This window comes from Rana temporaria, chromosome 3 (genome assembly GCF_905171775.1).
Source record: "Rana temporaria chromosome 3, aRanTem1.1, whole genome shotgun sequence".
Lineage (NCBI taxonomy): Eukaryota > Metazoa > Chordata > Amphibia > Anura > Ranidae > Rana > Rana temporaria.
In genome coordinates this window covers 143,690,608-143,704,341 of record NC_053491.1, presented here as the reverse complement: position 1 = coordinate 143,704,341, position 13,734 = coordinate 143,690,608, and the positions used below count along the sequence as shown (strand labels likewise).

The following is a 13,734-nucleotide window of genomic DNA, read 5'->3' as shown; positions in this document are numbered from 1 at the left end:
ATAGTTTGTTTCCAAAGCAATTATATTTTGAGAAGACATTTTTGAATTGGTCCACACTATATTCCAGTCGGAAATGTCGATTTTAGTTCCAAGTTCTTTCTCCCATTTTTCCACATTTGAAGGTAGCTTTGAGTCAAAAGTAGTGATCAGATGATTATATAACATTAAAATAAGACCTTTGGTATCAGGGTCTTGTTTACATATACGTTTGAATTGTGACATATTACTTAATTGATTAGTATCACGTAAATAAGATTCAAAAACATTTTTGATTTGTAAGTAGCGAAGGAAATCAGAAGCTGGGAGTTTGTGATGTTCACATATTTCAGGGAATGTTTTGAATGAGGTTAATGTTTAAAAATCAGCTAATTGTGTTAGGCCAGCAGAAGTCAGTTTTTTGAAAGTATTAGGGTATATGTGGGCTGGGTAAAATTTGGGGTTTCTGATAAATGATATTAAAGGTGTATGTGGAGATTGTAAACCTTTGGTTATTTTAAATTTATCCCAAATGGTAATTGTTTGTTTGGTTATTTTATTTTCAATTATTTTATGGTCAGAAGAGGTAGACCATATTAGATTAGGTAAGGAAGTTGGGTTGCTATCAATTGTTTCAATTGCTACCCAAAGAGGAATTTCATGTTTTGTATGATATTTGGGGATATTCGCTATTTGTGCGGCATGAAAATAGGTGGTAAAATTGGGAAATCCTAGTCCACCATTCAATTTTGGGAGATATAGAGTGTGTGAGGGTAAGCAGGATTTTAGAGAGTTCCATATAAATGCTTGGGCTTTGCGTTTAAGATTTCTCAAGAAGTATGAGGTTATTGGAATGGGTAAACCAAGAAAAGGGTATAATATTTTTGGAAGTATAGTCATTTTTATGACATTTATTTTGCCTATCCATGATATTGGGAGAGTAGACCATTGTTTTAGATAATTAGTAATTTTTTGTAATAGTGGGGGATAGTTAGCAGAGAATATGTCGGTGAGATCAGGAGTGAGAGTAATACCTAGATAAGTGAGGTGTGTAGATGACCAAGCAAAAGGGAGGGAAGTTTTTGCTTGCTGTAATGTATCTGGAGATAAAGAAATATTTAGAGCTGTAGATTTTTGTGAATTTATTTTTAAACCTGATATTCGGGCAAATTGGTCTAATTTGTTGATAAGATTAGGGGCAGTAATATGTGGGGAAGTCATAAAAATTAAGATGTCATCAGCAAATAAGCAAAGCTTATGTTGATGACCTGCTAATTCTATACCTTTGATTGAGGGATCTACACGAATGGATTGGGCAAGGGGTTCAATTAATAGGGCAAATAGGAGTGGGGAGAGAGGACATCCCTGGTGTGTACCTCTATTGATATCAAACATGTCAGATTTGTATCCTGCGTATTTAGCATAAGCTTTGGATTTATTATATAATGATGAAACCCAGCTTAGAAAGTGGGGGCCAAAACACCATTTTTGTAGAGAGAAATGTAAATGTGACCATGAAACTGTGTCAAAAGCTTTTTTGATGTCTAGTGATACAAGGCATGTAGGTATTCGTCTAGTTTTAGCTGATTGGGTCAATGTGGCTGTTCTACGAACATTATCTGAAGCTTGGCGCAAAGGGATAAAACCTACTTGATCTTTGTTGATTAGGGAACCAATTTTATTATTCAGCCGAAATGCCATAACTAATGAGAGAAAGAAGAGAAATCTCCCAAATGGTGACATTAGTTCACAGATGCTCTTAGTTATTCTTAGGCCCCATACACACAACCGAACATGTCTGCTGAAACTGGTCCGCGGACCAGTTTCAGCAGACATGTTCGGTCGTGTATAGGCCCGAGCGGACAGGATTCCAGCATACATTTGCCCGCCGGGCCTTTTTCCAGCGGGCAAATATTTCCGAACTTGTTTTAAAACAGCCCGCTGGAATCCTGTCCGCTCGGACATGTTCGGTCGTCTGTACAGACCTACCGTACATGTCCGAGTGCCCGCCATCCCTCGCATGCGTCGAATGACTTCGACGCATGCGTGGAAGCATTGAACTGGCAGGGCCGCCCACGTCGCCGCGTCTTCGTCGCGGTGACGGCGCGGCCACGCCCCGCTTATTGTTTACGCGCGGATTTCTGTATGATGGTGAGTACAGCCACCATACAGAAATCCCCGGGCAGACATGTATGGTGAAAACGGTCCGGCGGACCGGTTTCATCGTACATGTTTGCTCGTCTGTACAAGGCATGATTCTAAGATACAACTAGTTTGGCTAGTGTTGACCTTTAGCTAACTTAATCTCTTGTGTTTCTATATTATATATTTAATCTCTTGTTACTATTTTATATAATCCAAATTGAAGATGGCAGTGAAAGCCATGAGGATAATAAGAAGCATAAAGGGAAACACAAGGGAAGACATGACTCTGCAGGGAAAAAAGGTAAGTTAATTTCTGACCAAGATTTATCCTTCTCTAAAAAAATTAAATACATTCCTTGAAGTAGACCTGAAGGTAAAACCTTTTTTTAATGTTGTAAATAAAAAAGCAGGGTTATAACTCCTGTCATGAATTTTGTTTTCCATCTGTATCCCAGCATGGAGATTTCTCTTCACTTTCTATGCCATAACCACAAAAGTAAGTGATAGTAAATCCCTCCAGTGCGAGGAAAATCCCTAGTAGTCACCAGGCTCACCAGAACTAATGTTCCCAATGGAAGATTTCCCCTCTCGTACTGCTCTGATGACCATTCAAAGTTTGGGATTTTTTTTTCACTTTCAGTGATGAAAATCACAGAAAAGGTGCATCTATATAATGGGGGCACGGACATAAATAAATACCTGGCTTGTGTTCTAATCCCTCCCTGCTTAAATATGGGGGAAAAAAAGGTTTTACCTTCAGTTATATTTCTTGTCAATTTTGTTTATTGAATATTATATAATAAAGACGGTTACAATTGGTAATAAATAGTTACAACAAATGGTAATATTAGTTAAGTATATGATAATAAATTGGATGGAATTATACATATCTGAAGATTAGATATTTTACATAAACAGGTAATCAACTCAACAATGAAATGTTACGTTGATATAAACAATTGAAAAATGTAATATGTAAATATGTGCTCATACACTTAGTTCCAGGCATATTCAATTAATATATAGTAACTATGGAAAGAAAGCTAATTGGAAATCAACTAATTCAATAAAAAAATTATAATTATTGTAAGTAATAACCAAATATAGTATGTATGTATAATACATTACCATTTAAATATGGTAATACAAAAAATAGGGAAATAGAAATAAAGGACAGAGTAAAAGGGAAAGAATGAAGGTAACAAAGAGAGAAAAGAGTCTAGGGTAAGAAAGTTCTCCGGAGCATCTATATTGTAAGAATATTATTAAGTTAGTACAGAAGACAAATGTTCATGTTTAGTACTTGTTTGCACTCATACTGTTGTATAATATTATAGTATTATAGTATATTATAGTATATCAAGGTCTTATCAGGGAATTGTCAGGGATCATAGGAAGAAAATAAGCCATCCAAGGATTCCATATTTTCTCAAAATTTTGTATAGTATCGTTGGTTATGGCTCCTGATTTGGAAAGGATCATTGCTTGGTTTATTCTGTTTTTAGCTTCAGAGATCATTAATGTATTGGTTTTCCGAGCTTCGGCAATGGTTTGCTTTGCATGCTGTGGTAATCTGGACAAAGAGCCTAAATTGAGTGTAAGAAATATGAACTGGTTTTATATTTAAAAGCGCAATAGTCATGTCTGGAATGATGGCTATCTTAAATATTTTAGATACCATGAGGAAAATTTCATTCCAGAACTTTTTTGCAATCGGACAATCCCAGAATGTATGTAAGTGTGTCCCCGGACCACCACAGCCACGAAAACAGAATGGGGAGCATTGAGGAGCATATTGTGCAATTTTAACAGGAACCAAGTACCAGTGCATTTTATAGTTTGTTTCCAAAGCAATTATATTTTGAGAAGACATTTTTGTATTGGTCCACACTATATTCCAGTCGGAAATGTCGATTTTAGTTCCAAGTTCTTTCTCCCATTTTTCCACATATGAAGGTAGCTTTGAGTCAGAAGTAGTGATCAGATGATTATATAACATTAAAATAAGCCTGGTGACTACTAGGGATAGATCTAATATTACATAGAAAGGGTTCCAAGGATAGTGCAAAAAGAAGAGGCGAGAGCGGACAGCTCTGCCGTTTGTGATCGGTCGGTTCTGAGTAAGCCGCGGATATCCAATTCATCATCTTGGTCCCTATTCCTATATGTTTTAACGTTGCAAACATGAACGTCCAACTTACCCTATCTAACACTTTTTCAGCGTCTGTTCCTAGGAGTACACACGCCGACTTAGTGCTATTTGCTATGTGCAGCAGATTTAGGACCTTAGTGGTGTTGTCCCTGGCCTCCATGGTTGGGACAAAGCCAACCTGGTCTAGGTGGATGAGTTGTATTAGGTGTCGTTGTAGTCTAGAGGCAATGATTTTTGTGAAGAGTTTAAGGTCAGCATTCAATAGCAAAATTGGGTGGTAGCTTCCGCATTGTGTAGGGCCTTTGCCTTCCTTAGGTATGACATCCGGGCCCGGGGCTTTACCCATTTTGGCGGCCTTAAGTGCTAACTATAGTTCTGGTAGTGTAATGGGGTCTTCTAATATAGCCTTAGCTTCTGTCGAAAGTGAGGACATGAGGGATTCAGCTATGTATGTCAATGTCGTGTCCGAAGTTGGGAGGGCCGTGGACAGGTTGTACAGGGAGTCATAGAATGATTTAAACTCCTGTGTGATATGTTGGGGTAAGGAAGTCTTCTGTCCAGTGGCGGATATGATGTGTGGGATGTATGAGGCCATTCTCTGTGTCTTCAATGTCTGGGCTGAGAGTCTACCGTTTCCTCCTACAGACTTGTAACGCTGCTTTGGCCTTAAAATTTAACAGGTCTGTGATCTGTGTGCGGACAGTGTCCAGTTCAGTTCCAAGTAGTCTGGTAGGGGTCTGCTTGTGGTCCGTCTCCAGCTTTTGTAATTTCTGTAGGAGTTGGTTCAACTGGGCCGTACTTTGTTGTTTTAAGCGGGAGCCATGTTTAATGAGTACTCCCCTAATTACCGCCTTGTGTGCCTCCCACACAACCCCGGTGTCGCTGTCGGGTGTACTGTTAAGCCCTGTACACACAATCGGTTTGTCTGATGAAAACGGACCGATGGACCATTTTTAACTGACAAACCGATTGTGTGTGGGCCCCATCGGTTTGTTTTCCATTGGTGAAAAAAATAGAACATGTTTTAAAATGTTCCTATGGACAAAAAAAACGATAGAAAAAAAACTATCGTCTGTGTGGAACTCCATCGGCGAAAAATCCATGCATGCTCAGAATCAAGTCGATTCATGCTCAGAAGCATTGAACTTTATTTTTCTCAGCACGTCGTAGTGTTTTACGTCACCGCGTTGGACACGGTCGGATTTTTGACTGATGGTGTGTAGGCAAGACTGATGAAAGTCAGCTTCGGATATCCGACGAAAAAATCCAAAGGATTAGATTTCATCAGATATCCGATCGTGTGTACAGGGCATTAGAGTTAAAGTAGTGTCTAGTTTGAGATACCACTTCCAATAAGGTCTCTGGGTCCTGTAAAAGGCTCTCGTTTAGCCTCCATGGTGGTCCATGTGTCCAGGCATATGGACACCGGAAGTGACGCAACAAGGTCCCGAGCTCGCTGCTCGTTTTATGCATTGTACTTTACTTCATCCATAATCTGAGTACCTTTTACCAAATAAACTGTGAATATTTTAAACACCAAACGTACTACATCATTACCGTACTACACCATTACCACTACACTATTCTCTTATCTCTCTATCCATACCCGACTCCCCGAGCGCCCCCTCCATCTCGTATCCACACGATACTGGAAACGATTGAGAAGGAAGGAACCCCCCATCTTGAATGACCTAGCATTCCATCATATCTTTTAATGCTGCTTACCTTACAGCAGTAAGGTAAAAAAGGTAGTACACCTACTTACACCGAAGAGCCACCTTTCACTGAAGTCACAGTGCCACCTGTTACTGTTACAGAGCACCTGTATACTGCACTCTGGATCCAGAGGGATTTATTTTATCCTTCTGAGATTCGCCAGCACTCTAGCACTTTTTGCTACACTTACAATGGACTTTATTTCCATTTGTCTTTTAAATTGTACACATATTGTTTTTCCATATATATTTTGAACACTCATTGTTTTATCATCATTTCACTTGTAGTCACTTGCTTACAGCACATCAGCACTATATATATATATATATATATATATATATATATATATATATATATATATATTATCCTCTCTGCATATTGTCATTTATTTATCTAGGTTTATGTTATCTAGTGTGGGAGCGCAACACCACTGTTTGATTTTTTTCTTGTGATTCTTTTGTGGGTAGTGTTTGACCCTCACGATGTTTGCAGCACCCTTTAGCAATTCTATTATCTGCCCATAGTAGCGCAGGAATACTTTTTACACATATGTTATGTGAATGCCTTCCTCCCCTCACCCAAACGGGTTCCCCCCCACCGCCCCTGTGTTCTCCAGGTGTTTGTGGAATCTGTTGCTTTCTCTCCTTGTCTCCTTTTGTCTCCTCAAGCCCACCCGCTAGTCTCCTCTCCAGCTCAGTGGGTGTCTGGAGAACGTCTCTTCCTCATCCAGCTGTCAGGTCACCTGTGGCCAGGTGACAAATGCACCCTGATGGAGTAGGGGTGCACCGTAAGGTAGTGAACCCAATAGCAGACTGCTGCGGATGGACAGGAACCGCAAACCCAAGATTTCCCAGGGCGCAAAGTCTAAGGTCCAGCAGGTGTTCACCAGAGCCTCTAGTGGTGAGGATGGCCTTCGCTGCAACTGAACCCAGGTCGCCGCCCCTGGGGTCCCCCAGGTCACGCTCCATAGGGAGAGGGGGAAGCAGTCACTGAGGACACAAGGGATGGTGATGGGTAAGCCAAGGTCGGGGCAACAGGCATACAAGGGTAACCAAGGGACAGGCCAAAAGGTCAGGGTCACAGGCAAACAGGAGTAGTCAGAGACAAGCCAAAATCGGTAAACAGAAAGGTAAACGTAGCACACGGCAGACAGGAACAAGCTAACAAGCAAAGTTAAACAGCAAAGCAGACCTGCAGTGCAACAGTTAATATAGACTTCCTAGGATGGCCTGGGGGGGCCATACAGGGAGGAGAGATGATAAAAGGCAGCCAGAAGAGAGTCAGGCCTCTAATGGACACATGAGGAGAAGGTAAGCTGCCAGACATTTAATGATTGTCCATGACAGTACCCTCCCTCTTATGAGGCCTCCCCCTTCCCCGCCAGGGTCTGGGTTTAGAGGGAAACTTCATATGAAACTTTTTTAACAGACGAGGTGCAAAGACCTCAGATGCAGGGACCCAAGACCTCTCCTCAGGGCCAAACCCTTTCCAATGAACAAGGTACTGAAGAGCACCTCTACAGAGTCAGGAATCCAGAACTTTACTGACCTCGTATTCCTGATTATTCTCAGAGACCGATGCCATGGTAGGGAGAGGACGAGAGAACTTATTGAGGACTAAAGGCTTCAGAAGGGAAACATGGAAGGAGTTAGCGATTCTGAGGCTTTTGGGAATCTGAAGTTTGAAACAAACCGGATTCAGTTTAGAAGTTATAGTATATGGACCAATGAATCTTGAAGCAAACTTCAGAGAAGGAACTTGGAGCTTGATGTTCCTGGTGGAGAGCCAAACTTTGTCCCCTGGCTGAAGAGAAGGCGGTTTACGCCTGCGGCGGTCAGCAAAGCCTTTGAATTTGTCGGCAGCTGCCCGGAGGGAATCATGAACGTCACTCCAGATAGAATTGAAGGACTCCTGAGCTGAAGCCAAGGCTGGGATATCCGGAGAACAGGTCATGGGAAGCGGAAGTTGAGGATGTCTTCCATAAACTGAGAAAAAGAGTGTTTTCTGCAAACTGGTATTTACATGATTGTTATGAGAAAAGAGTTGAAGCACCGCTCCCACCCCCACTGAAGAAGCGTAAACTTCAATAAAGAATGCTTCCCCAGGGTTTGGTTCCCTCAAGAGAGGTCCAGAGACAAATGCCTGTTTCAGATCGTGAAACGCAGAGACAGCTTTGGGGGGCCAGTCTTTGGCATTAGCACCCTTCTTGGTCAAAGCGATAATAGGCGTGGCAATGGAAGAGTAATTCCTTATGAACTGCCTATAATATATTGTGAAGCCAAGAAAGCGCTGTGTGGCCTTGAGGCTAGCAGGAAGTGGCCAGTTGGTAATGGCTAAGTCTTTCCCAGGATCCATACGAAGACCCAAGCTTGAGACAAAGCATCCTAGAAATAGGACCTCAGAACATTCAAAGGAACATTTCTCCAGCTTGGCATAGAGATTATTCTCTCTAAGGCGCTGGAGTACAGTGCGGACATGGTTTCTGTGGACATGAAGATTTTCCGAAAAGATAAGAATGTCATCCAGATAGATGACACCAAACTGGTACAGCAGGTCCCTGAAGATTTCATTGACAACGTTTTGAAACACGGCTGGGGCATTTCATAACCCAAAAAGCATGACCAGGTATTCGTAATGGCCATCTCGAGTGTTAAACGCAGTCTTCCATTCATCACCTTCTCGTATTCGAATGAGGTTGTACGCCCCTCTGAGATCCAACTTAGTGAAAATGGAGGCACCCTTCAACCTATCGAATAGCTCAGATATTAACCACTTACCCCCCGGACCATATTGCTGCCCAAAGACCAGAGTACTTTTTGCGATTCGGGACTGCGTCGCTTTAACAGACAATTGCGCGGTCGTGCGACGTGGCTCCCAAACAAAATTGGCGTCCTTTTTTTCCCACAAATAGAGCTTTCTTTTGGTGGTATTTGATCACCTCCGCGGTTTTTAGTTTTTGCGCTATAAACAAAAATAGAGCGACAATTTTGAAAAAAATGAATATTTTTTACATTTTGCTATAATAAATATCCCCCAAAAATATATAAAAAAACATTTTTTTTCCTCAGTTTAGGCCGATACGTTTTCTTCTACATATTTTTTGTAAAAAAAAATCGCAATAAGCGTTTATTGATTGGTTTGCGCAAAAGTTATAGCGTTTACAAAATAGGGGGTATTTTTATTATATTTTTTTTTACTAGTAATGGCGGCGATCAGCGATTTTTTTTCGGTACTGCGACATTATGGCGGACACATCGGACACCTTTGACACATTTTTGGGACCATTGGCATTTTTATAGCGATCAGTGCTATAAAAATGCATTGGATTACTATAAAAATGCCACTGGCAGTGAAGGGGTTAACACTAGGGGGCGGGGAAGGGGTTAAGTATGCCTGGGTGTGTTCTTACTGTGGGGGGGGGGGTGGCCTCACTAGGGGAAACACTGATCCTCGGTTCATACATTGTATGAACCGAAGATCAGCATTTCCCCTGCTGACAGGACCGGGAGCTGTGTGTTTACACACATAGCTCCTGGTCCCCGCTCTGTACCGAGCGATCGCGTGTGCCCAGCGGCGATCGCGCCCGCCGGGCACACGCACGGGAGTCGGGGGCGAACGGGGGGAGCGAGAAGAGAGGGGAGAGAGGACGTCATACTACGTGCTCTCGCCCAGCCGAGCCAACTTGTCGACGTATAATGGCGGTGGGCGGTCGGCAAGTGGTTAAGGGTAAGGGGTAATGATTTTTAATAGTAACAGCGTTTAGGCCTCGATAATCAATGCAGGGTCTCAAGGTACCATCCTTCTTGGTAACAAAAAAGCACCCTGCTCCTGCAGGCGATGAGGATTTCTGGATGAAACCTCTTAAGATTTTCTGTGACATACTCAGACATGGCCTGGGTCTCTGGGATGGACAAAGGGTAGGTACGACACCTGGGCAGAGTTGCTCCGGGAACAAGGTCAAAGGCACAGTCAAAAGACCTGTGGGGAGAAAGCACATCAGCCGATTTCATACAGAACACATCCTGGTAATCGCTGTATGCAGTGGGAAGATCAGAAGATACCGATGTGGTAGCAACTGGAAGTCTCTCCTTGGGGGTCACCTTGGAAAGACATGACGAGAAACATGAAGGACCCCAAGCCAGGATCTGCCCAGAGACCCAGTCCACATGGGGAGAGTGGAGCTGTAGCCAAGGAAGGCCCAATACAATGGGGGTAGAGGCTTTGGGTAGGATGAGGAAGGATATCCACTACTGGTGGAGAATCCCTACCGACATCCTAATAGGTAGTTACATAGTTACATAGTTAGTCAGGTTGAAAAAAGACACAAGTCCATCCAGTTCAACCACAAAAAAATAAATAAATAAACAAACAAAATAAAAAACACAATACAATCCCATACACCCAACTCCATACCCACAGTTAATCCAGGTAGTGTCTGGAAGCGAATAGGGCCCCCTGGAAGAACAGTGCCATCAATTGCCGAGACTACCAAAGGCGTAGAGAGGGGTGAAAGGGTGAGCTTCATGAAAGAAGCAGTTCTCCAGTTCATAAAGTTTCCGGCAGCCCCGGAATCCAAATATGCAAGGATCGATTGGGGAGAAGTGCTTACATGAAGGGACACCGGAAGAAGAAGACGGGAAGGTGATGTTTCTGGGTCCAATACTCCACCTTCTAAATGTATTAGACCCGGCGTTTCCCAGGCGAAGCAAGCAGGAGTCACGAAAGTATCCCTTGCCTCCACAATAGAGGCACAAGCCCAGAGTTCTGTGCCTAACAGGTTCCTCGGGAGTTAGTCTGGTCTGGCCCAGCTGCATAGGTTCCTCAGCAGGCAGAGGATGCTCCACAGGACGAAGTGAGGGGAGCTCAGACAGGCTAGGGCCTAGGGAGTGTTGTTGGCGTCTTTTTTCACTGGACCTCTCCTGAAAACGAATATCGATCTGGTTGCATAATAAGATGACATCGTCCAGACCGACGGGGATTGTTCTTCTGGCTAATTCGTCTTTCACTCGGTCAGAGAGGCCATGTAAAAAGGTAGCAACCAGGGCCTCATTGTTCCAGCTCAATTCAGCTGAGAGGATACGAAACTGGAGAGCATATTGTCCCACTGAACGGGATTCTTGGCGGAGACGTAAAAGAGCACTAGCCGCTGAAGAAACCCGAACCGGCTTCTTGAAGATGTTACAAAAGAGCTTCAAGAAGTTGGACAGACTGGAAACTACCAGATCATTCTTCTCCCACAGGGGGGCAGCCCAGGCTAGAGCTTCACCGGAAAGGAGGGAAATAATATAGGCTACCTTTGCCCGATCAGACAGGAAGTTTTGAGGATGAAGCTCAAAATGGATGGTGCACTGGCTAAGAAACCCCCTGCAGGCCTTGGAGCCCCAGAAAAATGGATTGGAGGTGGTAGTTTCAGTGAATGCGATTCTGCGACTGGTGCGACAGGCACAGCCACTGGCTGTACTTGGGGTTGTGGATTCGGGTTTCCCAACGAGGTCTGAAGCTGTTCAAAGCGGGAAGCCAGATCCTGTAGAAAACGCATCACCTGAGTCTGATTAGCTTCTTGCGTCTCGAGTTTGCGAACTATGCCCTGTAATGGATCGTCTGCGGGGAGTGGCACATCGGCCGGGTTCATGGCTGTTCAAACTGTCAGGTGTCAAATGCACCCTGATGGAGACAGGTGTGCACCGCAAGGTAGTGAACACAATACCAGACTTCTGCGGATGGACAGGAACCGTGAACCCAAGATTCCCCAGGGCGCAGAGTCTAAGGTCCAGCAGGTGTTCACCAGAGCCTCTAGTGGTGAGAATGGCCTTCGCTGCAACTGAACCCAGGTCACGGCCCCTGCGGTCCCCCAGGTCACGCTCCGTAGGGAGAGGGGGAAGCAGTCACTGAGGACACAAGGGATGGTGATGGGTAAGCCAAGGTCGGGGCAACAGGCATACAAGGGTAACCAAGGGACAGGCCAAAAGGTCAGGGTCACAGGCAAACAGGAGTAGTCAGAGACGAGCCAAATTGGTACACAGAAAGGTAAACGTAGCACGCGGCAGACAGGAACAAGCTAACAAACAAAGTTAAACAGCAAAGCAGACCTGCAGTGCAACAGTTAATATAGACTTCCTAGGATGGCCTGGGGTGAGGCCATACAGGGAGGAGAGATGATAAAAAGGCAGCCAGAAGAGAGTCAGGCCTCTAATGGACACATGAGGAGAAGGTAAGCTGCCAGACATTATTGCATGTCCATGACACCAGCCCTCCGTGGATGTTGGCACAAAGTGCAGAGCAGGTGTTTAAACGGGGGGGGAGGGTGTTTGGCCTATAACGGTGCTATTCCATGCACCCGGCTCCTCTCTACTGGAGGTCACGGCGCTTCAGGGGCAGCTTAGGGAGCGCCCACGGCAAACTGTGGGGCTCAGGTTCCGGCCGGCCGTAAAAAGGGGGAGGGGGCAGCCAGCACCATTGTAAAAGCAGGCCTTGCTGATCTGCCAGCTCCAGATTACAGGGATAAACTGCAGGGATTCTGTTATGAGTGGAGAGCTATAGAGTCACTTTTAGCGGGTCTGGTAAATGCTGAGAACCAGGGAGGGGTGGCCTACGGCCGACTCACGCCGAACATCCCCCGAGGCGGTTCGGCGTCTGCTCCTCTGCTGGTGGGAAGGTAATGGGCCGCGGAAGGTAGATATTCCTGACCTGCCCGCGACACGCGGGAGGATCTGTAGCCAATTTAGGAACTTGTATCGGTTCCGCTTCAAAGTAGCGTAAAAGAGCCAATAGATCCGCCGTGGATTGTAGGGTAAAGTTGCTTGAGTCCTTGCGAAATGTCACCGCAAAGGGGTATCCGCAGCGGTATGTAAGACCCTTCTGTTTGGCCAAATCGAGAAGGGGCACAGGATAGCTCTGCGCCTCAGTGTTGCCCTGGACAGGTCCGGAAGGATTCTGATTTGGGCTTCCTCCACCACAAAGTCACCGAATTTCCAAGCGTAAGATATCTTCCTTCTGGGAGTATCGGTGTAGTCTGTAGACTACATCGCGGGGTCTGCTCGGATCAGTGGATCTGGGGCCCAGGGCCCTGTGTGCCCTATCCAGGACAACGTCGGCGTTCGGGTCCTCAGCACGGAATGCCTCTCTGAGGTTCTCCATGTCTTCCGGTGTGCCTCGGAGCGGCAGGTTGGTGGCACCACGCCTTCTGTGTGGCTCCACGTGTGGGGCCTTGTGGCGCTGCAACTCTGACTCCGGGGGAGATCTCCTGGAAAAGTTTAAAATAACGATGTATTTCGCCCGGGGTTTTTTCAGCAGGGGTCTCCCTCGTTGAGTTCATACCGAGTTTGAGATGACTTTTTGCCAGTGAGTGAGGTTTGGGTCCCTGGAGCTCTAGAAAGAAGCAGCCTCACTCAGCCGTGTCCAGGCCACGCCCCGGGAATTACTTCTATCCCCTTGCCTTCCTTCCGTGGGTCCGCCTCTAGGACAATAAAGGGGCCTGGTTGCTTCCAAGTAAGTCTGACGGATGCTCTCAGACAAGTCACCTCTCCTGGCTGTAGTACTTTCTCTCCTTTATCCAAACGCCAGATCGTGCGGACTCCCTCTGCTGAAGTCTTCTGTTCAAGTTCTAGGCGCTGGTACACCTACTTCAACATGTGGTGCACTCTGACAGTTGAAGTACTCTGCTCCTGGGCCAGAGGTGTTAGTAGTCTCCTGACCAGGTCAGTGTTTGTCCCTATAATGAAGGAACTCTTGCCAGCTTCTGGTGG

General features: G+C 44.9%; 1 protein-coding gene across 50 annotated transcripts in view; it reads left to right on the top strand.

The window, feature by feature from the left end:
• Positions 1-13,734, top strand: part of LOC120931788 (mucin-19-like) — a 584,870-nt gene that overhangs the window by 49,692 nt on the left and 521,444 nt on the right. For 49 of the 50 annotated variants that reach the window (XM_040343605.1, XM_040343590.1, XM_040343577.1 and 46 more), the window contains one exon: positions 2,345-2,422. The exons of the other annotated variant lie outside the window; for it this stretch is intronic. In XM_040343605.1, the coding sequence (XP_040199539.1) occupies positions 2,345-2,422 (78 nt within the window). The remainder of the gene's footprint in view (positions 1-2,344; positions 2,423-13,734) is intronic. 50 annotated transcript variants of the gene reach the window in all.